This window comes from Pan paniscus, chromosome 17 (assembly GCF_029289425.2).
Source record: "Pan paniscus chromosome 17, NHGRI_mPanPan1-v2.0_pri, whole genome shotgun sequence".
Classification (NCBI taxonomy): Eukaryota; Metazoa; Chordata; class Mammalia; order Primates; family Hominidae; genus Pan; species Pan paniscus.
In genome coordinates, this window is record NC_073266.2 from 28898318 (window position 1) to 28921539 (window position 23222).

General features: G+C 45.0%; 2 protein-coding genes across 7 annotated transcripts in view; one reads left to right on the forward strand and one right to left on the reverse strand.

Annotated features, from left to right (window-relative positions):
- Positions 1–8501, forward strand: part of PPP4R1 (protein phosphatase 4 regulatory subunit 1) — a 71195-nt gene extending 62694 nt beyond the window's left edge. For all 4 annotated transcript variants that reach the window (XM_034944093.2, XM_034944094.2, XM_034944095.3 and 1 more), the window contains exons 16-20: positions 1924–2024; positions 4948–5068; positions 5160–5294; positions 6008–6149; positions 7388–8501. In XM_034944093.2, coding sequence (XP_034799984.1) covers positions 1924–2024; positions 4948–5068; positions 5160–5294; positions 6008–6149; positions 7388–7551 — 663 coding nt within the window. In that variant the 3' untranslated portion in view covers positions 7552–8501. The remainder of the gene's footprint in view (positions 1–1923; positions 2025–4947; positions 5069–5159; positions 5295–6007; positions 6150–7387) is intronic.
- A 5753-nt stretch (positions 8502–14254) lies between these two features.
- RALBP1 (ralA binding protein 1) overlaps positions 14255–23222 on the reverse strand; it is a 65679-nt gene continuing 56711 nt past the window's right edge. For all 3 annotated transcript variants that reach the window (XM_003809328.5, XM_014342280.5, XM_034943912.3), the window contains exons 7-10: positions 20915–21022; positions 18407–18528; positions 18037–18160; positions 14255–16190 (exon numbers count right to left, since the gene is read on the reverse strand). In XM_003809328.5, the coding sequence (XP_003809376.1) occupies positions 15924–16190; positions 18037–18160; positions 18407–18528; positions 20915–21022 (621 nt within the window). In that variant the 3' untranslated portion in view covers positions 14255–15923. The remainder of the gene's footprint in view (positions 16191–18036; positions 18161–18406; positions 18529–20914; positions 21023–23222) is intronic.

Genomic DNA, 23222 nt, shown 5'->3' on the forward strand with positions numbered 1-23222 from the left:
CTTTCTGTTTTTTTTTAATTAATTAACTTACTTATTTTGAGACAGGGTCTCACTCTGTTGTCCAGGCTGGAGTGTAATGATGCAATCATGGCTCACTGCAGCCTCCACCTCTCCCAGCTCAGATGATCCTCCCACCTCTGCCTCCTGAGTAGCTGGGGCCACAGGCGCACCACCACGCCCAACTGAGTTTTGTATTCTTTGTAGGGATAGGGTTTCACTATGTTGCCCACGGTGGTCTTGAACTCCTGGGCTCAAGTGATCTGCCCCGCCTTAGCCTCCCAAAGTTCTGGGATTACAGATGTGAGCCACTACGCTGGGCCATTCCTTCTGTTTTTATTAAGTAACATTCCCATGTAAAAATAACCTGTGCCTTCTCTCCTTCCCCGGTTTCGAAAGTTATTTTAGTATTAGTGTGGACTCTAGGATTTTAAAAATTCAACATAATGGAATCCATTTCTGTCATTTGTTTTGAGCATCAAATTTGACTAGTGGAGACCCCTTAAAGCTGCCTCTTGTGTTCTTTGATTTGTCCTTTGATTTTTAAGTGCATCAATACTTTCAGTTTCAACTTTCCCTTTCCCTGTCCCAGCCTGGAGTCAGCTATTTCTCCAAGGAACTGTGGTCCTTTTTAGTGGAGAATGGTCCTTAGAAACTGAGATCCAGGCACTGGAAGTGCTCATTGCTCCTGGCCTGTCATTTCTTTTAGGTCTTTTCAGGAGATAGTAGCTAGGAGGTGTAGATAGTAGCTAGGAGGTGTGATGCTTTTTTTTTTAAATTAAATTACTAACTTCATATTGTTATGAACTGCTTCCAATTCAATACCGTTTTCTCTCTTCACTTTATATATTTTTTTCTTTTTACTCCTGGTAAAAAGTCTGTTCTTAGTAACATTAATGTGTAATATTTAGTTGTGGCTGCGCACAGTGGCTCACACGTGTAATCCCAGCACTTTGGGAGGCCAAGGCGAGCGGATCACCTGAGGTCAGGAGATCGAGACCATCCTGGCTAACACGGTGAATCCCCGTCTCTACTAAAGATACAAAAAATTAGCCGGGCGTGGTGGCGGGCGCCTGTAGTCCCAGCTACTCGGGAGGCTGAGGCAGGAGAATCGCTTGAACCTGGGAGGCGGAGGTTGCAGTGAGCCGAGATCCCGCCACTGCACTCCCGCCTGGACCACAGAGTGAGACACTGTCTCAAAAAAAAAAAAAAAAAAAAAATTAGTTGTTTGCTGAGTTCCACAACATAAATGAAATAGTTTCAGAATTACTCCACCAATAATAATTCCCACATCAAATCAACTACATAATATTCAGGACTTCCTAGCACATTCTGTCCTTAGAACGTCCCTTGAAGATGTATGGTCAAAGTAGTCAGTTCACACTTTGGCTTTTTTCCCTGTGTGATTGTTTTCCATCTGATGCACAGTTAGGTTGGTTTGCTTCCGTTTATAAACTTACCTTTAAATATTTATAGAGCAGCTATTGGGATACTTTTATTTTTTTTTCTCTCAACAAATACTGAATGCCTACTCTGTGCTGTCACAGCGCCACATGCAGGGCTTACACGCGTGGTTAAGAGCATAATTACTGCCTTAAGCGGGGCCATGGCAACAAGGATGTCATATGAATAAAGGGGGCAAGCCCTGTAATCAGGCTGCGCCCGGGGTACTGTGGGGTTTAGTGTGGCTCATTGATAGGCACAAGGAACAAAGATTTCCAGACAAGATGGTGATTCCTGAATGCAAATGGAATTATTCAGGGAAAAATAAACTTAATACCAAATTTTAAAACACTTAAATACAGCTACTACATTTCCTCTTCAGAAGAATTAACCATATTGCTTACAGTCTGTTTTTAAGCACTCTAGTAAAAGAAATACTGTCTGTACCTTGTCCTGGTAAATATTTTTATTTTGTTACTTTAGCTTCTTCATATTGACAAAAGAAGAGAATATCTTTATCAACTTCAGGAGTTTTTGGTGACAGATAATAGTAGAAATTGGCGGTTTCGAGCTGAACTGGCTGAGTAAGTTCTAACAGTTTATTAGATTATGTTTTGGAGGGGTATATATTTACTTCATTTTTACATTTTCTCAGTTTCTTCATTACTTTGTGTAGATCCAAGTTTCTATGTGGTATTCTAGCCCTTTAACGCTTCCTGTAATATGTGTCTTACTGTCAGTGAATTTCCTCAGCTTTTTTATTTTTTCTTGAAAATGTCTTTAGTTCATCTTTATATTATTTTTATCATGGTTAAATACACATAGCCAAATTTGCTGTTGATGACATTTAGTACATTCACAGTGTTGTGGAACCATTCTCTCTATCTAGTTCTGAAATGTTAACCTCCCGAAAAGAAAAACCCATGCCCAATAAGCATCTACTATCTATGGATTTGCCTGTTGTGGACATTTCATGCAAGTGGAGTCATATAACACATGGCCTTTTGTGCTTGGTTTCTTCATTTAACAATGTTTTCAGTTGTCCTCCATATTGTATCCTCTAGCTGAACCTGCCTTCCTTTTTGTGGTTGAGTAATATTCCGTTGTATGGATATACCACATTCGTTTAGTGCATTCATCTGTTGAGGAACATTTGGGTTGGGGATGTGGTCTTTTGTGAATAGTGCTGCTAGGAACGTTTATGTACAAGATTTAATATTTGAAATCTGTTTTCAGTTCTTTTGAGGTGAATTTGCAAGGCCGTATGGTAATTCTGTGTTTAATTTCTTGAGGAACTGCCAAAACTTTTCCACAACAGCTATACCATTTTACATTCCCATCAGCAATGTATGGGAGTTCCAGTTTCTCTGTGTCCTCACTAACACCTATTTTTCTACTAAATTTTAAAAATATTTCTAAATTGGCCAAATAATAATTGTGCATATTTACGAGGTATGTAATGATGTTGCAATACATATCGGATAGTGGTCAGATAAGGGCAGTTAACATATCCATCACTCGCTTATCATTTACAGCTGTTCTGATGGGCTTGGAACAGCACTTCATTGTGGTATGATTTGCATTTCCCTAATGACTAATGATGTTGAACACTTTTCCATAAGCCTGTCAACCATTTATATATATTTTGTGGAGAAATGTCTATCCAAGTCTGTTGCACATTTTTAAATTGGGTTGTTTATCTTAAGTTGTGTTGTTGAGTTGTAAGAGTTCTTTATATATTCTGGATTATAGACCTCACCTGCATTTTCAAATGATGTCTTTGCTGAGTATGGAATGTGGGGCTGACAGTTTGTCTTTCAGTATATTAAAGATGCCACTCCAATGAGTTCTGGCTTGCCCACTTCTGACTCAAAACACACACCTCCTCTTCTGCCATGTAGTGCCGGGGTGTGAGTCCATCTAGTCAGGGTCAAGCTGGGTTTGCGTTTTGTCATTGCTGTGGTTACCTTCAGTGTACTTGGGGCTTCAGTTTTTCTCGCTGTGGGCTGCCACTACCATTGCCGTTTGCTGAGGGAGCTGGGGTACCAGTGGTCTTCTAGTGTGAGTATTCCACCCGGCGTTTAGCGGTACCTGCGCCCCTGTGTAATGGGTGGGACCTCCTATCTGTGCTTGGTCTCGGGCAGGACTTCCTACATCTCCTCCTGGAATAAGGAGCATTAGTTCTCCTCTCCCACAGTTGCAGTCTTTTTGCTGGGCCCACAGGGTGGACAGGCTTTGGGGCCCCTCCACCAGCAGGTTAAGCCTTTTGCTTTGCACGAGAAAAGGGCCCAGCAGAGTGCTTGATGATTCATGGCTGTCCGTCAGTTGCTTCTGCCTGCTATGAGACATCTCTCCTGTTTTTCCTGACCATCTTTCTTGAAGCACCCATGGGAGGCAGGTACCTTGTGGAAGTCAGAAGGTTGTCTGGGAATGTGAGCTCCCTGTGTCGGGCACATCTGGCTTTGTTTGAGCCACCCCATGCTCGTGCCAGCCACCATCTGGCCCTGGGCAGCTGACTGCAATTCGAGCTGATTTCTCCCTGCCCTGTTATGTGCTAGCAGGTGTCCTGTCCATCCGGGCTCTCCTGAGGGGCAGTTCTCTTTCCCATCTTGGGAAGTTAGGTTATTTGTGTGCTTTGCAACCCCAGCTCTCTGATGGGCTCAAGAAAAGATCTTGAAGTTTATGTAGCTTTTTCTACTGTAGGGTCAGTGACGTTCTTTGCAGTTTTCTGTATTCTAAGCAGAAACTGGTCCTATTTGGAATTTTTATTTTGAATTTTGTCAGAAAATAAGTGTGTCTCTTTGAGGATGCATATTTGTATACACAGGTGCATTTATCATTGCTGCATAATCTATATTCATGTTACAGTTGACTTCCTGCTTATTAGAAATGTAAATCCTCTTGAACATAAAATCTGAAAGGCAAAAGTCTCACATCCAAGGTATTTCTTCAAGGCCATCATTGAAGCTTTCAGGTTAGCTTGGTAGATGTCATGAAAGTCTCAGGGCCCCTCAGATGTGATGGGAAGGTTACTGGAGGACACCCTCCCTCTGTTATCCCTAGCAAATCCCTTCCAGGAAGGCTCCTCAGAGCCTCGACAGGTACACAGTGGACTCCCTCCGTCTGCGGGGACTTCTTACTGAGAAACTTGATTGTAGATGGAAGCTTCTCAGCACATTCCAAACTGTGACCATGGATCAGTGTGGGCCATGTTCCAGTTGAACATACTAGGAAGTGCTTTGCTCTGTCTCAGTCCCCATGGATGCAGAACTCTACAGCTTTTGTTTTCATTACACTCTAAGGAACTTGAATAGCATGTAAGTGCATTTCCAGATACACAGAGACTGGAGGTAACTGTACAGGAGAGGTCTGCTTAATCGCTCCTCTTTGCATATGTTTGAGACGGGTGCTCAGTAATCCAGTATTACGGATGATTTAAATGGGTAACCTGTTTTCATTTGTCTCGCTGATTTTTAAACATTGTCTTTTTGTAATTCCTTTTTGTAGACAGCTGATTTTACTTCTAGAGTTATATAGTCCCAGAGATGTTTATGACTATTTACGTCCCATTGCTCTGAATCTGTGTGCAGACAAAGTTTCTTCTGTTCGTTGGATTTCCTACAAGTTGGTATGTATTGAACTTTTAAAATTTTAGATCAGCAAACTCTAAGATCCTAGAATGGAAGCTGTTCCTCACTTCTCCATGCTCACCCTCCCAGGTCAGCGAGATGGTGAAGAAGCTGCACGCGGCAACACCACCAACGTTCGGAGTGGACCTCATCAATGAGCTTGTGGAGAACTTTGGCAGATGTCCCAAGTGGTCTGGTCGGCAAGCCTTTGTCTTTGTCTGCCAGGTAAGCGAGGCCCTGGGCTTACCTGTTTGTGAGTTTTTCTCCTAGAAGAATGTCTTCTTTAACTTCCTACCTCTCTCTCACCCACTTCCTTATTCTTAAGGAACAGAACCTTATAGTAGCCTGGCTGTTTATAGGATCATCTGCCCCCGTTGTTGGGCATCTGGTGGCCCCTCTCTCCCAGCTAGCCAAGCCCCTCCTTACACTGGCATGCACCACACACACCCCACGTGCCTGCTGTATGTGCTTGTTCCACACCACATGCCTGGTATGTGCGTGTTCTGCTCTGCACACATTCAGACGTGTGTATATGTACATTTCACAGTGCACATACATGCATGTTCCTCACTGTTCCTCACTGCGTATTATACAGGCATACATACATGTACCACACCACACACATACTGTGCACACATATACCATACCATGGTTCCCACTAGAGGGTGCTCATGTCTGGGACCCAGAGTGCAGGTGTGAAAATGAAACACCTGTGAATGAACACTCTGGGTCTCCGTAGAGCAGTTTAAAAACTGTGTCTGTCCATGTGGGCAGTTAATTATGTAATTTTTGATTTGAGTTCCCAAGTACGTGGAATTTTGGTTAAAAAGCAATAACTAAAATTTGTACCTGTGGTCACTCAGAGATTTTGTTAGCCAGTAGTTGAGTTTTTGGCTACATTGACAGAGAAGCCTAGAGCAGCTGTTTCTCTTCCCCAGACTGTCATCGAGGACGACTGCCTTCCCATGGACCAGTTTGCTGTGCATCTCATGCCGCATCTGCTAACCTTAGCAAACGACAGGGTTCCTAACGTGCGAGTGCTGCTTGCAAAGACATTAAGACAAACTCTACTAGAAAAAGGTAGGTAGTGACTCTACTAGAAGAAGCGTGTGAGTAGAGAAGGAGGTCTGTGGACTGCGCTGGATCAACAGATATCAAAGCAGAAGTATTGTCTGCTCAGAGAAAATAATCTGGTGGAAGGAAATACTTTAGTTGTTCCGGTGATTCTCCCAAGAGGGCATGGAAGATGAAAGGGATTTTTTAATTAGCCCTCTACTGTTCTAGTTGGAGTTTATTTATCGTAAGCATGTATCATTTTTATCATTTAAAACTTAGGTTTTTTGTTTGCTTGATATTTTGAGACGGAGTCTCGCCCTGTCACCCAGGCTGGAGTGCAATGGTGCGATCTCAGCTCACTGTAACCTCTGCCTCCCGGGTTCAAGCAACTCTTCTGCCTCAGCCTCCCCAGTAGCTGGGATTATAGGTGCCTGCCACCATGCCCGGCTAATTTTTTGTATTTTTAGTAGAGACAGGGTTTCACCATGTTGGCCAGGCCGGTCTCGAACTCCTGACCTCATGTGATCTGCCTGCCTCAGCCTCCCAAAGTGCTGGGATTACAGGCATGACCCACCGTGCCTGACCTAAAACTTAGTTTTTAAACTTGGGTGTTGTTTTTATGTGCAAACCATTGCCTGGCAGCGTGCCACTTGCAATCTGCAGTATGGGGGCTGGTACCTATGTTTGCTCTCCCTCCTGCTTTCTCTTCATTAGGCAAGAGACAGATGCCCCATAGTATTTGTTTTGTTGGAAATTATAATCTCTTCAAGATTAAAGTTGGTTTATTTATTTTAATCGACCCCCCCGCCGCCTGCCGCCCAAAACGCCTCATAAATATAGCTGCACGGATGAATGAAGCACAGAAAGAAGTTTGTAGTAGATGTCAAAGAATAAGGATAAATGAATTTTTTTTTCTCCTTTTTTTTTTTTTTGTAGTTGGTGTTTGGAAGTGTTTTTCTTTCACTGCTACTTAATAGCTAAGAAGTGTGATGTTTTCATCTATTTATTAATTTAATATTCCTTAGCTGTCATTGAATATCATGAGATTTAGTCTTATAAAAACAAGATAAATCTCATAACTCTTTTTATTCTGGCACTTTTTCTTCCTATAACAAATCAGTTTGGATTGCTGTTTATGTTTCAGTGTGGCTTGTTTGTACTTGTAGAAATACCCAGTTTAACTGTTTACACTCGTACTTGACGGAACTCTGAAATGTTCCGTTGGACTGGTTTCATCTGTCCTATGCACGTGTCATTTCCAGACTATTTCTTGGCCTCTGCCAGCTGCCACCAGGAGGCTGTGGAGCAGACCATCATGGCTCTTCAGATGGACCGTGACAGCGATGTCAAGTATTTTGCAAGCATCCACCCTGCCAGTACCAAAATCTCTGAAGATGCCATGAGCACAGCGTCCTCAACCTACTAGAAGGCTTGAATCTCGGTGTCTTTCCTGCTTCCATGAGAGCTGAGGTTCAGTGGGCATTCCCCACGCATGTGACCTGGGATAGCTTTCGGGGGAGGAGAGACCTTCCTCTCCTGCGGACATCATTGCAGGTGCAAGTTGCCTACACCCAATACCAGGGATTTTAAGAGTCAAGAGAAAGTACAGTAAACACTATTATCTTATCTTGACTTTAAGGGGAAATAATTTCTCAGAGGATTATAATTGTCACCGAAGCCTTAAATCCTTCTGTCTTCCTGACTGAATGAAACTTGAATTGGCAGAGCATTTTCCTTATGGAAGGGATGAGATTCCCAGAGACCTGCATTGCTTTCTCCTGGTTTTATTTAACAATCGACAAATGAAATTCTTACAGCCTGAAGGCAGACGTGTGCCCAGATGTGAAAGAGACCTTCATTCAGTATCAGCCCTAACTCTTCTCTCCCAGGAAGGACTTGCTGGGCTCTGTGGCCAGCTATCCAGCCCAGCCCTGTGTGTGAATCGTTTGTGACGTGTGCAAATGGGAAAGGAGGGGTTTTTTACATCTCCTAAAGGGCCTGATGCTAACACAAGTAGGATTGACTTTAACTCTTAAGCGCAGCATATTGCTGTACACATTTACAGAATGGTTGCTGAGTGTCTTTGTCTGATTTTTTCATGCTGGTCATGACCTGAAGGAAATTTATTAGACGTATAATGTATGTCTGGTGTTTTTAACTTGATCATGATCAGCTCTGAGGTGCAACTTCTTCACATACTGTACATACCTGTGACCACTCTTGGGAGTGCTGCAGTCTTTAATCATGCTGTTTAAACTGTTGTGGCACAAGTTCTCTTGTCCAAATAAAATTTATTAATAAGATCTATAGAGAGAGATATATACACTTTTGATTGTTTTCTAGATGTCTACCAATAAATGCAATTTGTGACCTGTATTAATGATTTAGTTTAAAGTGGGGAAACTAGATTAAAATATTTGTCTTTTAACTAGTTAATTAGTTTCTCTGGAATCTGCCTGTGTCCCCGGGTTTGGGTTTTGCTCTTGGCAGCAGCAGGTGCCTCTTGGGTGCTCCTCCTGCTCCTGCCTGCAGCCCTAAGAGCAGGTGGGTGCCGAGTGTCTGGCACAGCTTGGATGCCCCCCACTGAAGACAGCAGAGGGGGGTTGTCTTGAAGCTCCTGAGACACAGTCAAGCATCTCTGAGCCTCGATTTCTTCGTCAGTAAAATGGGAATTAGTAAAACCTGCGCTGTTTCTCACAGGGTTGTTTTGCAGGCAAATGAGTTCCTGTATGAAGGTGCTTTTGTAAAGTGCTGCGTGTATAAATGTTTGATGTTCCTGTAAGCCTGGTTTGAAAACCTTGGCCTATCGGAGTCCCTTGGTGCTTCTGTGAGTTTTGGTTTTATTTAGTTAGCCAGCAGGGACTCCTCAGTAAGTCAAAATAAGTTCCTTTGAACTTCAGTGTGGGATTTGAGAATATGTGGGCTGCTTCCTGTCTACACTATTACAAATAATCCTTTGGCTGCTGCTTCTCGTATTATAACCCAGATATTTACACACTGCAAATATAAGTGTAAACGGATTCCACTGGGAAGGATGTTCAAATGAATAGATAAATGCATAGGTAATATGTGAAGTGGGTAATGGGAGTAGGGCTGGGGAGTAGCCGTGGAGGGTGTGGGGTGGTCTCCGAAGGCCTCTGAAAGCAGCATCAGAGCAGAGATCGGAGGAGGACCTGGCCGCTTGATTTAGCCTCGTGTGTGAGCTGCAGATTGTCTGCTATTATCATATATTTTTGGCCCCCAGTATTTCAGTTCTGAAAATTGCATTAGAATCATACACTAGTAGCATTTTTTTAAAGCAGTGGCTATGCTAACATGGTATATTTGGGGGTAAAGAACTTGAATTTGGCTGGGCGCAGTGGCTCACGCCTGTAATCCCAGCACTTTGGGAGGCCGAGGCGGGTGGATCACGAGGTCAGGAGATTGAGATCATCCTGGCTAACACGGTGAAACCCCGTCTCTACTAAAAAATACAAAAACAATTAGCCGGGCGTGGTGGCAGGCACCTGTAGTCCCAGCTACGCAGGAGGCTGTGGCAGGAGAATGGCATGAACACGGGAGGCGGAGCTTGCAGTGAGCTGAGATCGCGCCACTGCACTCCAGCCTGGGCGACAGAGTGAGACTCCGTCTCAAAAAAATAATTCTTTAGTTCTTTTCCTAGAAAACTTGACAAATGATCAATAATCCACTTTCAGTCCATGTGATGTTTTGCAGCATGGCTATGAGTTTAATTTCTACCATGTCTTTCTTTTAGGGCAAATTTTGCTGATTTAGAGTTGACAAGATTACTTGCAGTTTTTAGTAATTTTACCATGATTATTTCACCCCATCTGCTTTTTAGTGTTAATATTACCAATAATTGTTGCTAGTTGGATACAAGACAGCTACTGAGTAGTATATTCAGTAGTTCCATGGGAAGAGCCACCACCTCGCCAGAGGCTCCTGAGCCGCGTTTGGGTGCGGGCCCACATTGTCCTGCTGTTCCCAATCCCCAGGAGATGCCCGGCCGTGGACAGGAGAGCGCAAGCTGGTCCTCCAGCACCGAGGAATTCAGCGTGGACAAGAGGAAGTTCCGCAGGGAACATCCCACAGGCAGATGCTGAGGGGAGGGAGAGGGAGCCAGGAGGGCATCCACAAGGAAAGGGGAGCCCTAGCAAGCTCATGCTAGAATAGGGGCTTGTCCCACTGGCTGGGCAAAAGGCCAAGGGATAACGGGTGGACACTGTAAGACTGCTGGCCGACTTTCCTGGATGGTCATTTACTGAGATTTTCCTGGTTTTTCTGTTGTAGCTTTTAAGTATCTAGTGAAATGTTGGACATTTAGAAAGTTTCCTTTTTTTTTTTTTTTTTTTGAGATGGAGTCTCACTCTGTTGCCCAGGTGGGAGTGCAGAGGCACAATCTCGGCTCACTGCAACCTCTGCCTCCCGGGTTCAAGCAATTCTCCTGCCTCAGCCTCCTGAGTAGCTAGGATTAGAGGTGCACAGTGCCACGCCTGGCTAATTTTTGTACTTTCAGTAGAGACAGGGTTTCACCATGTTGGCCAGGTTGGTCTCAATCTCTGGACCTCGTGATCCACCCGCCTCAGCCTCCCATAAGTGCTGGGATTACAGGCATGAGCCACCGCACCCGGCCTGGTGCCTGTTTTCCAAAAGTTAACATGCGGCTAAGTCACCTGGGGACTTTGTTCAAATGCAGATTCAGATTCCATAGGTCTGGGGTGGGGCCAAGAGACCTGGCCTTCCTGAGACTGAAGCCATAATGCAATCTGTTGGTGTAGGATTTTATCTTTGCCACGTTAAACTCTTTGCATAATTTGGTATCTTAACCCACAATGATCAGAGATTTTAAACATTTAATATTTATATTTTACTTCCTTGGCTGCAAATCAGCACTTTCAAACTCTACATGTCAAAGCCCACATGACCACTAGTGGTCGTCATGGCTTGTGGTCACGGCTTGTGGTGGTCACGGCTTGTGGGGGTCACAGCTTGTGGCTGTAGTGGCTGCTGCGGCATCACTGCCACCCTGGGGGCAGCCAGGGTCAGTCATGGACAGGGCACAGCTGCCCCAGACCCATCCGCTTGGCTCAGTCTTTTACTAGCAAGCTGTGTCCCTTTGCGAGTGGTAGGCGGCCTGCAGGGGTCAGTATCAGGCTGTACACTTGCTTGGTGAATCTCCCCACAATTTTAATTTGAGGCAAAGAGCCAAACTTTGTCAATGCTGAGTCCTTCCTTCCCCTCCCCAGCTGGACCTACTCGATCCCTTCAGTTTCTTGGATTCTGCCCGACATTCACCTGCTTTGGGTGTTCTGTTTCCCTCAAATAACAAGGACTCCTTATCTGTGCAGCACTCAAGATCACAGTCACCTTTCACAGCGTGGACAGAGTTCGCGAGTCAAAATACAGGACACTCAATTCAACTGCAGCTGCGTGGGACATACTTAACAGTTACACTAAGAAAACATCCATCGTTGATCTGAAATTCTGATGTAAGGGAGAGTCCTGTACCTTCCGTGGCCTCCCTACAGCAAGGTCAGCCTAAGTGGGCAGGTGTGAGCCTGCCGAGCTCTCCACCATGGCTCCCTCTTCAGGGAGTTCCTTCCTGGCCTCGCCAGCCTGTGGTGCAGTATGTGTGAGGCAGAACTCAACCCTCCTCGAGAGAACTTCCCATTCCTTCTCTCCGACTGCTCTCTGTCATTGGAACAGTCTTAACAGTAGTAATGAGATATGAGGGTTTTTATCCCCACATGAGAAACTCAAGAACTGCTGGTGTGACCCTTTTCAGAAGGCTAGAGCTGCCCTTCCAAAGGGGAGCTTCTTGCTCTAATTGTAGCTGCAGCGTTCAGCATCGCCTTCTGGTACCCAGGCTCTGGCCCCACAGGCAGGGGCCCCGCTGGTACCTCCATATCACACACAGATCACACCTGCTTTCCCTCCCAGATGCAGCAATTTTGATCCTGCAGGAACCTCTGAGCCCAGGGTACCCCCACAAACGCTTCATTCCCTCAGGCTCAGGGATGTGCGCGACAGTGGGGGCAATAGTGACCCATGCAGGCCATGTCACTGCTCTGAGCCTCAGTCTCCCGTCTGTAAAATGGTAGGCAGGCAGTCGAGCCACAGCTTATTCTGTAGCTGAGCCTTGAGGCTGAGAAATGAAACCTGCAGCTTAAAGAACGCTATGTTCTTTCTTCCCCGACTCATCTCTGCACTATAAAGTTTAATGTTAATAACATGATGACTAAGTCACAGATCATGTCCTGTAGGGAAAATGAATTGGAGTATGACGCCAAAAGCCCTATGCCAGGTACTTACTAGCCATTATTTATCTAAGCAGCCTTTGGAAATCAAGATTATCTCCACCATTTTGCCAATGAAAAAACTGAAGTTTAACAAGACTGCTTTTGAAGGTTATGAAGAAAACCCAGACTTAAGACTTTCCTGCCTACACTGGGTGCAGTGGCTCACGCCTATAATCCCAGCACTTTGGGAGGCCGAGGTGGGTGGATTGCCTGAGCTCAGGAGTTCAAGACCAGCCTGAGCAATATGGTAAAACCCCGTCTCTACTAAAATACAAAAAATTAGCCAGGCATGGTTGGTAGTGGTGTGCACCTGTAGTCCCAGCTACTTGGGAGGCTGAGGCAGGAGAACTGCTTGAACTGGGAGGCAGAGGTTGCAGTGAGCCGAGATCAAACCACTGCACTCCAACCTGGGCAACAGAGTGAGACTCTGTCTCCAAAAACAAACAAATAAAAAAAGCCTTTCCTGCCTAAAGTCCACGTTGCTTCCAGTACCCGCACTGTTTGTCTAGAAGCCAGTTTCTAGCATGAGACCTGGGAACAGCTCAGCACGATGTCCGGTCACAGCACTCCAGACACTTGAGCTAGGCGGTGGGAGCAGAGGTCGGATGTCCGAGATCTGCTGGGGCTGAACTGAACACCTGTTGAATCATGCTTGTCTAGTAACAGCAAAGTCACCAGAATGCAGAGAATGAGCATCCATCACTTTGCAGATTCGGAGGACCCGGCATGTGACAGGCAGCAGTACTCTTCCTGCTCTGCAAAAGAGCCCCTACATGTGGCATTTAAGGGCTTTCTGCCCCCTCCTCTGCCCAGGCTTGCTATCACGTCTTCTGGGTCTCCTGGGATCTAGTCTAGAACATTCCAGGGGCACTGCCCACCTTCCCTAAAAGCTGTGGGATCTTACGCTGAAGCCTCTGCCTGCTAATTGACTCCGGCTTTTCCTTCTATCCCTCGTGAGAACCATGGGCCAGGGCTGAGGCTGAAAACATGGAATTGGGCACGCGTCCCCGTGGAGAGCTCCAGAAAGCCCAGGCTGCATCTTGCTCAGCCTGGCTGGACCCAGAAGGTGTGTTTGTTCTTAAGATATCCTAATACATAACAAGCAATGTGCTCTTCACAGAAACAGCTGCAGTGAAAAAAAAAAAGATCACACAGCACTAGAGCCCATCTTGGGAGGTGACCTCAGGTCTCACACCTCAATATCTCCAGATCCCCAATGCTAAATGTACCCCATCAGGGCGTTTGAGACTTTCCATCAAGGAGAATTTAGCTATATAAATTTAACATTATAGATTTAACTACACAAAACAGAGAAGTCAGCTGTTTGTCTAAGCTTTCAATGACAGATATTTTAATTGTGGAATTTTTAAAGCAAAAAAAGCAATGGAAACTTCATTTTTATTCTAGACCAGTCTATCCCAGACATGCTAATTATGGTTGGCTGTGCTGAGTCCTCATTTACCGTATGAAATGCAAATGTCTGTAAATTGCAATGCCTGGGGCCAAGCCAGGCCAGTGGACTTGTGTGCAGTTCCCACCGGAGCCAGGAGCTGCTCAGACAGCAGACCCCAGCCCAGTCCACTGGGTTTTGCAAACACAGGCTCCCTCTGCAGCAGCATGGGCTTGTGGAAGGGAGGCATGCCACTGCCAGCATGCATGCCAGGGGTCCGGGGTTCTCCCCGTGTCTGCAGAGGTGAGGGATACAAAGTGAGCTGGAAACAAAACACTGTGTTCCCCCTTGGCCTTGAAGAAGTGCCTCAACCAACTCCTCGCCAGCTGCAGAGTACTCAATCTCCTCACAGAAAGAATGTGTACAAAAAAACTAGAAGCTTTTCTTTTTCCCAAATGGCTGTTGAATTTATTTGCTTGATCAATAATGGTCCTGGCAAAAATTAGTTAACCAATGCTGAGACATTTGTAATGAAATACTAATTTTAAAAATCCATGACACCTTGATAGAAATTAGAGTTTACACAAACAAAAAAGGAACCTTCGATATTGCCAGCAGCTATAAAGTGAATGTACTGAGACCGACAGGACAGCAAGAAGGCATTTGCACATTTATATCTGACACCCGACCATACTTTCAGTCACCAGAATATCTTCTCTCCAGATTTAAAAAAATAGTATGCTGATTTCTATAACAAAGCTTTTTTTCGTACAAAAATCAAATAATGGCCAACGAGTCACAACAGTGCAATAGGTAGAGGATTAAAAACTGCATCAAACAGGTGCTGAAAATAAATACTACCTAGGAGAAGGAGGTGAGAGCCCTCGTGTGGGGTTTGTTTTCGACCCCTTGAGTGTGTGTGGGGTTTGTCTTCCGAGCCACGAGCCTGGCCTGTCTTGCGGTGCTGTTCACTCTGACAGAGTGCGCCTGCAGCACGTTGCCTCCAGGGCCCAGCCTCCCAGAAGCCTCAGAGCATCAGAGCATCCGTCTCATTGGATGGACCAGAAACAAGAAAATGGGGTGGGGTGAATCACAGCTATCATTCAAAGGAAAGGAATTTTTTTCTATTGCTCAATCTTGTCAATTGGGAGTCCACCAGTAGGTTCACTGAGATGATATGGATAATTTCAAACTTTTGTTTAAGAGCATATATATGGCTTATTCAGGCAAGGAGACGTGTACATTCTAGCCCAAGCAAGCAACCGGAGTCATTCTGTTTTTAAGGAAGGTCAGTCGTTTAAAAGATTTCTGGTTTGAACAACATCCTCTGTGGATGCACCAGGCCAAGGTGACTACCTTTGACCAACCCAGTGAGAAGGCCTTTGCTGGTCCCCGCAGTGAGGAACTGGCAGGAACGGGCAGCCTCCTCCCCGCTGGCCTGCACTGCCGGGGGCCGGTGGGCAGGCTCCACAGGCAGCCCGTCTGTGGCCAGATAGGCCGTCCTGGTGACTCGGGCTTATGGACTGTGGTTTAGAACTGCAGAAGGAGAGAGGAGAGTGGGCCAGGGAACACCCACCAGGCGCTGCTCTGACCAGTCAGAGAACGTGAGGCAGCTCCCCCATAGGGATCTGCACCGAGAAGGTGTGGAAGGCACAAGCAAGAGTGACGGTACCAGAGATCCCAGAGGGCGTGGCTCGCGGCGGCCACAGCAGGCGCAGCGCTGACCTGGTGTGGTTCCCCCCTTGAATGAGAAAGAGATCCTGATTCTGCTGTGATAAAAAAGCAAAGAAAGACGATTTTTGGTTTAAAAAGAAGCCACTCAAGGGTTAAAATAGTTATTTTAAGTTAACAAAGAAAATTAATCTTCAAATAAGCTGACACTATCTGGAAAACTCATCTGTCCCTAAAGCCCACAATGCATCCACTGCTTCGTTCTCTTATGGAACCTGAGCCTGACGCGAAAGAGTCAGACGTGTGACAGAGGAAGAGTCTGAGAAGAGAAGACACCTTTACAGAATGTACAGCGAGAGAGCCGGCCTGGCCCCCGGGTTACAGTAAGATGCACGGGTCCTTTCAGTCTCACGGACTCCAGACGGCCACGCAGGCTGCTCAGATGGACGTCTCCTTCCTATCCCTGCTGGGCGATGGCTTTGCCGGCTCCTTGCCTGCCTTTGGCTGCTCTTTAGCTGCTTTTGGCTCAAGGACGCCATCTCTGGGCGGCTGGACGGCACCCCCGCGCCACTCAGGCTCCTCGTCCTCCTGCGCCTGCTGCTCGGCCTTGGCTCGCTGCATCTGGAGCAGCCGCAGCTGCACGCGCAGCTCGATGATGGCCTCGCGCTCCTCATGAATTGCTTGATTCAAATGATTGTTCTTTATCTTGGGGAATGACAGAAAGGGCAGTTATCACTTAAGGAAGTCAGAGGACGATTTCTCAGGAGCAGAGCGCGGTTAGCAAGGGCATCCTACAGAGGAATCTGGTTTTGTTTAAGTCAATGGGTTGTGAAACAGAAGACAAACCCAGCAGGAATGCACAGTGCACAGTGAGCCACGTGACTCCTGAGAATGTGAGGCTGGAAACCCTGCTCCTGGTTACTAGAGAGAAACACATCCATGTGCCAACAGAAAACCGTTATTTTAATAATTCAGTATCCTAGTGTTTAAAATAGACAACTTATAACTTTGAACTGGCTTCTCAACAGCCCTTAAACAAGGAGAAAATAAAAGTAATTTTAGCAGCAATTAGAAAGGGGAGTTAGAGATCAGATAAAAAACTAGATTTGTTTCAAAGGTGAATATCCTTTGTCTTTTGTGAATAGTATTACGGTAATTCTGAAATGTCCTACTCAATCAAACTTCAGAAAATTACTATCAATTCTAAATCATCTGGACGTACTCGGCAAAGTTTAGGTCCTGAGGAATAGCAGCGGCCCTGCTGCCGTGGCCTCCGCTCTGTGGCAGGTGCCAGCCTCCCCTGCATGGGTGTGGCATGGACTAGGCTCTGCGAAGGGGGCATAGGTGTAAGCGCAAGCGCCGAGTGCCACGCATGCACCCTGCCCTTGGCGACTGGGCATGCCTTGATCCCTTCCCTGCTGACTTAGTCCTGCTAAGAGTGGCAAGACAGAGCAGCCACATTGGACCCTACATGGAAAAAAGTGGTGTGGAGGATGATGGGCTGGACCGCCTGCCACACAAGAGACACCATCTTGTTTAAACCACTATGTTATTCTCTTTATTACAGCAATTCAGCCTACACCCCAAGTACAATACTTCTGGATTCTGTTTTCCTACTCCGAGTTTTAATACGATCTTAAAATGTTAAGAAAAGAACATCAGGTGCCAATGTGAGGCCTTTCTGAACAGGAGCTCCAGCAACCCTGGTCCCAGCACCTGCAGGGCTTCCTCCCACAGCACATTCCTGCTGCAGCAAGGGTCTCTGCCTTGAACCTTTGTGGTTGCCTCTGAGCTCTGCCCGCAGGCTCGGCAGAGAGGACTCCTGAGCAGGGTGGCTGTGTGTGGCATTCTGCTTTTCTATGCAGGGTGTAGTTCTGGTTCGCACCAGCCACTGAGCGAACCCAAATGAGGGATGCAGAGCTGTCCCTCTATCCTTAGATTCCTTTCTGTGAAGAGGGTATGTTCTCTCACTCAATCCTTAGGCAAAATATCTGGACACAGTATTTTATTTGGGGTAAGAAGGGAAACTGTGATCTAGACCTTTATCTCTGCCGCCTTCTCTTCACTGTGCAGCCTCTCCTAGTTTCTTAGCGCCGATTCCCTCTCACCTGCTGCTTCTCGGGCTGAGGCCAAGAGAAACTCTGTCTCTTGCTTCACCCACAGGGAGACTCGGGAGACTGTTCTTCCATCACTAGCGCTGATTTTTCTGTTCACCTTCTCTGGGAACAGAGACTAGGTCATTCAAAGCTGCTCAAGCTGACACAGTCAGGTGAGGCTTGCCTTTACATCGGGTGGAGAAAGGTCTACGTGTCACACTAAAGTCACAGAACGCCAGTTCACAGCCTGAGGAAGACACACAGGTGCCATCTGCTTGGCCCGCACTTAGCTCAAGTCCCACAGACTCTCGGTGAGATGTCCCCCTAAATTCCTCTCTACTCAGCCTCCCAGCTGGTGACCAAGAAAAAGAAGGACAATTCTGAGGGGAAATATGTGGTCTCTACAACTTTCTAAAAGTTAGTATGCGTTTTGGCTATTTCCCCCCAAAACTCACTTCCAGCTCTTCGTTCTGTCTCTGTAAGTCTTCCAGAATGATCTGCAGCTCCTCCTCATCCTCACTCTCGCTCTCGCTCTCAGAGGAGTACTCCTCAGTCTCACTTCGGCCGTGCTGCTGGCGACTGCAAGATGAGAGACAAAGGAAGATGGTACTGGATGTGCTTGTCTGTGACCTCCTTTTATATTTACCATGTTTTCAGGACTCTACTCAATATAACACCATTCTTAGGACCTGATAAATAAGAAACTTAAAGATGATGAATTTCACATGCCTAATTCTTTTGTAGGAAAGTCTGAGAGCTAAAACAATTATGGTTATATTTAAAGAAACATTCTCAGAAGCTTCAAAACCCTCGGCTTTCCTTTACCTCTGAATTTCAGCAATCTCAGCTCTGAGGCGTTCAATCTCTTCTTTTTCTGAGGCAATCTGCCGGCGCAGAAACTGCTCCATGGCCAGGAGCTCCTCCTGTTCAGTCAGGATCTCATTCTCCTGAAATAATGATCACTGGTGAACAGCTCTGAGAGTTTTAGTCCAGGAAATGTCACTTGTTTGGGGTCTCCCATGTTGCCCTGAATTCTTGAGCCCCATTGAGTGCTGAACACGAGTTATGTACTGCACAACCAAAAACATCCTATTTCATTAGGGTCAAGAAAAGGCTTCTTTGAGAAAAGGTAAAGTTATTTTGGGGGAATGACTAGATTTTTCTCAATAACAAAATGCCACACAGGAACCCCATATCCTCCTACTGCAAAGGCCCCTGTGAGGCCCCCACAGGGAAAAGCCAGGACTTGAGGGATGAAACTGGCTTCGGCTTCCCACTCTTAATGCCTCCCCATCTCTCAGGAAAGTAGGCATATACAGGGCCATGGTGACCTTTGATGGGGTCACTAGGAAAAGAAGGATCCAAGAGATGTCTGGCTGGTGTCAGCGTCACCTTTAAGGCAGATCAGTGGGAAGGAAAGATATTACAGAAATTTTTTCACCTTTCCATAAGCCACCATCCTCTTTAAAGTCCTCAGGGTTGTTTTTTTTTTTTTTTGAGACAGAGTCTCACTCTGTCACCCAGGCTGGAGTGCAGTGGCACAATCTCGCTCACTCCAACTTCCGCCTCCCGGGTGCAAGTGATTCTCCTGCCTCAGCCGCTGAGTAGCTGGGAGTACAGGCGCCTGCCATCATGCCTGGCTAATTTTTGTATTTTTAGTAGAGACAGGGTTTCACTATGTTGGCCAGGCTGGTCTCAAACTCTTGACCTCAGGTGATCCGCCCGCCTCAGCCTCCCAAAGTGCTGGGATTACAGACGTGAGCCACCATGCCTGGCCCAAAGGTATTTAAATAGTCAATATTCTGCTTTACCACAATATGCATTTCTAAGATTGATAAGATCATCAGTCTTATTAAAAGAATGGGGAAAAAATCCCTATCTGCCCAAGATCTAGAGAGCCCCTCTGACTTAGAGAAAAGAAGCAAGGCAGACAAAGCTTAAGAGAGTAATAGAAGGTGGCTGTGGGGATGAGGAGCTGGGTGCAGACGTTCTTTCCAAATGAGCAGGTACTGAGAAGGTAATTATTTACCATGGTCACATGCCAAAATGAACTACCCACAAACACCAACAGCGCTGAGAACGTCTCTCCAGGAGATGAAGGACACAGTACTGCCCAAATGTTTTTGAACACAGATGTCTTTCCTGTACCTCTGCATACCTACTAAAGCTGACATTCCAACAAACACCAGACTGAAAAACCCTGAAACAAAGATATAATCTGGGACTCATCCTCTCAAGGAAAACTATGTGCTCCTGAGAGGCAAAACAACGCATGTTTCAGAGGCGACACAGAAGGACTGAAACCTATTGGGCTTCAGGGAAACCACACGAGTTTCTGGAACCCTAGACACACTGTGGTCAGAGCCTAGAACTTCATTCCTTTCTGGTTAAACTCTGGCAATTTCCAGAACAAAGTGAGGCTGACTTGAGAACTTCAGAAAGAAATGAGCTCATCTTCAGCTCTATGCCTGGAATACAGTAGGCACGAAAGGGATATCTGTTAAATCAATGAAGGACTAATAAGACAATTTGCCTCCAACAATTGACTTTCACCTGTAAAGAATAAAATCAAAATATCTAAAAGGTGTTATTAGCAACAACTATTAGATAAAATCTGTATCTTACATTTCAAGGATTCCAGACTTTGTAATGCCAGGTACAACGGTTTTTAAAATATTTTTAAAAGTCTGATCTCATTAATATGGAACAAGTACCACTAATCTGTAAATTAGGGAAAAGACCTATAATTCGGACCTGTGTGCACACTAAATGAGATTAAACGTCTAGAACAATGCCCAGTAAAGAGTCATTACTGAATATAAGGTAGTTTCTTTCGCCATAACTGAACATTTTAACAAACACAACATAAAGGAAGGGACAAATAAAACAGACACAGGCCCTCAAAATCACTTTATAATTTTGGTTAAAATATTCACATCTGTAGTAGAGCTTCTCAAGTTACTATTTTTAAATGACCATTAAGAGCCTTGCAGGCCGGGTGCAGTGGCTCACGCCTGTTAATCCCAGCACTTTGGGAGGCTGAGGCAGGCGGATCACCTGAGGTCAGGAGTTCTAGACCAGCCTGGCCAACATGGTGAAACCCCGTCTCTATTAAAAACACAAAAATTAGCTGGGCGTGGTGGCAGGTGCCTGTAATCCCAGCTACTCGGGGGGCCGAGGCAGGAGAATTGCTTGAGCCTGGGAGGCGGAGGTTGCAGGTTGCAGTGAGCTGAGATCGCTTCGACGCACTCCAGCCTGGGGGACAAGAGCGAGACTTTGTCTCAAAAACAAAAAAAAGAGTCTTGCAAAAGAGAGAAAAAGATTTTAGGTTACCTGAGCAAGGAGAATATTTATAACTTCTTCATTTTCATTCATCTCTTCTTTGGAAACATCCTCTTTTGAAAGACTGGCTATCTCTTGTGCAATCTTGGTTTCACACTCCTGTCAAATAAGACAAATAAAAAAGAACTAGTCAGCCTATATGTAACACATATTCAACATATCACACCACCACCAATCTACACGTTTCCTTCTCATTTCCTAGAATTGAAACAATAACAGTCAGATGAACCATCTAGCTGGATGGGCATTTGGTAACTGGGCTTGGAATATAACATGGAGATCTGAGTCTGTGCCTGCACTGTGAAAAATACTCAATTCTGGTGAATGTACTTGCCATTTCTGGTACCCTTCCACAGAAATTACCTATTGTAATACTTAGGGAGGGTGTGGTCAGGAGTGTAAATCTTGAGCACAGAATTTAGTGTTCACAAACATAAAGTCAAGTAACCGGCACCACCATCATGCTCTAGAATGTTTCCATTGCCACACAAAGTGCCCTTGGGGTCCTCCACCATCTGCCGGCATCTAGCAACCCCTGTCCTGGTCTCCATCGCTGCAGTTTTTCCTTTCCTTGAGTTTCATAACTAAATCAATCAGTAAGTAGTGTGATTATCTGGCTTCTTCCACTTAGCACAATGCTTTTAAGATTCATCTACTTGGTTGTCTGTATCAGTAGTTGCTGAGCAACATGCCATGGAATAAATGTACCCCAATTTGTTTATCCATTCACCAACTGATGGACATTGGGGTTCCTTCTAGTTGTAAGCTATTATAACTAGAGCTGTTAGGAACATTTCGCACATGCTTTGTGAGGGCAAATGCTTTCTTCTCTTAGATAAATACCTAGGAGTGGGAAGGCTGGGTGCTATGGTAAGTAACCGCATGTTTAGCTTTATAAGAAACTGCCAAGCTGTTTTTCAAAATGGCTACACCATTTTGCATTACCAAGAGCAACCTATTCTAGTTGATGTATACTGTTATCTCAGAGTACTTTTAATCTGTATTTCCTTAATGACTAATGATGGTGAGAGTCTTTGCATGTGCTTGTCATCTATATATGATCTTTGGTAAAGTATTTGTTCAAATTTTTGCCTTTTAAAAATTGGTTGTTTTCTTATTAAACTGTAAACTTTAAAAAAAAAAATCAAGTCCTTTATCAGATACAAGCTTTTGCAAATATTTTGTCGCAGCTTCTGGTTTGGATATTTATTTTCTTAATATCTGTTGAAGAGCATATTTTTAAATTTTTGATGAAATTCAATTTATCAAATTTTTCTTTTATAGTTTATAAAAGGTTTTGTATCCTATTTAGGAAATTACTGCCTAAGCCAAGGTCAGTAAGATATTTTCCTGTTTTTTTTTTCTTCTGGAAGCTTTTTTAGTCTTAGCTTATGATTCATTTCAAGCTATTTTTTGCATATGTTGTACAGATAGAGTCAAGTTTTTTTTCTTTGCATCTGTTCCAGCGCTATTTGTTGAAAAGAATATCCCTTCCCCACTGAATTATTTTAGTATCTTCATTAAAAAGTAATTGCCCCCTGGGCGCAGTGGCTCACGCCTGTAATCCCAGCACTTTGGGAGGCCGAGGCGGGTGGATCATGAGGTCAGGAGATCGAGACCATCCTGGCTAACACGGTGAAACCCCGTCTCTACTAAATATACAAAAAATTACCCAGGCGTAGTGGCAGACACCTGTATTCCCAGCTACTCGGGAGGCTGAGGCAGGAGAATGGTGTGAACCCAGCGGGCGGAGCTTGCAGTGAGCTGAGATTGCGCCACTGCACTCCAGCCTAGGCAACAGGGTGAGACTCCATCTCAAAAAAAAAAAAAAAGTAATTGCCCAGATATGTGTAGGTCAACTTCTGAACTTTCTATTCTGTATGTTATCCCTATCCAATACATACTGTCTTGATGAACTGCAGCTTTGTAGTAAGTCTTGAAATCGGGTAGTAAGAGTCCTCCAATCTTCCGGCTATGTTCTTTTTCAAAACTGTTTACCTATTCTAGGTCATTTGTATTTCCACATAAATTTTAGAAGAGCTTATTCATTTTCACAAATACCATCTGTCTGGATTTTGATTGGGGTTGGACCCACAGATCAATCTGGGAAAATCTAACATCTTAACAATATTGAGTCTTCTGTTCCACATGCATGATTTCTCTCTCCATTTATTTAGGTCTCTATTTTTTTTTTTTAGGTTCAATATCCAATTGTGCATTGCTAATATAAAGAAATACACTAGACATTTGTATATCTGGTCTTGTATCCTACAACCTTGCTAAACTCACTGATTAGCTC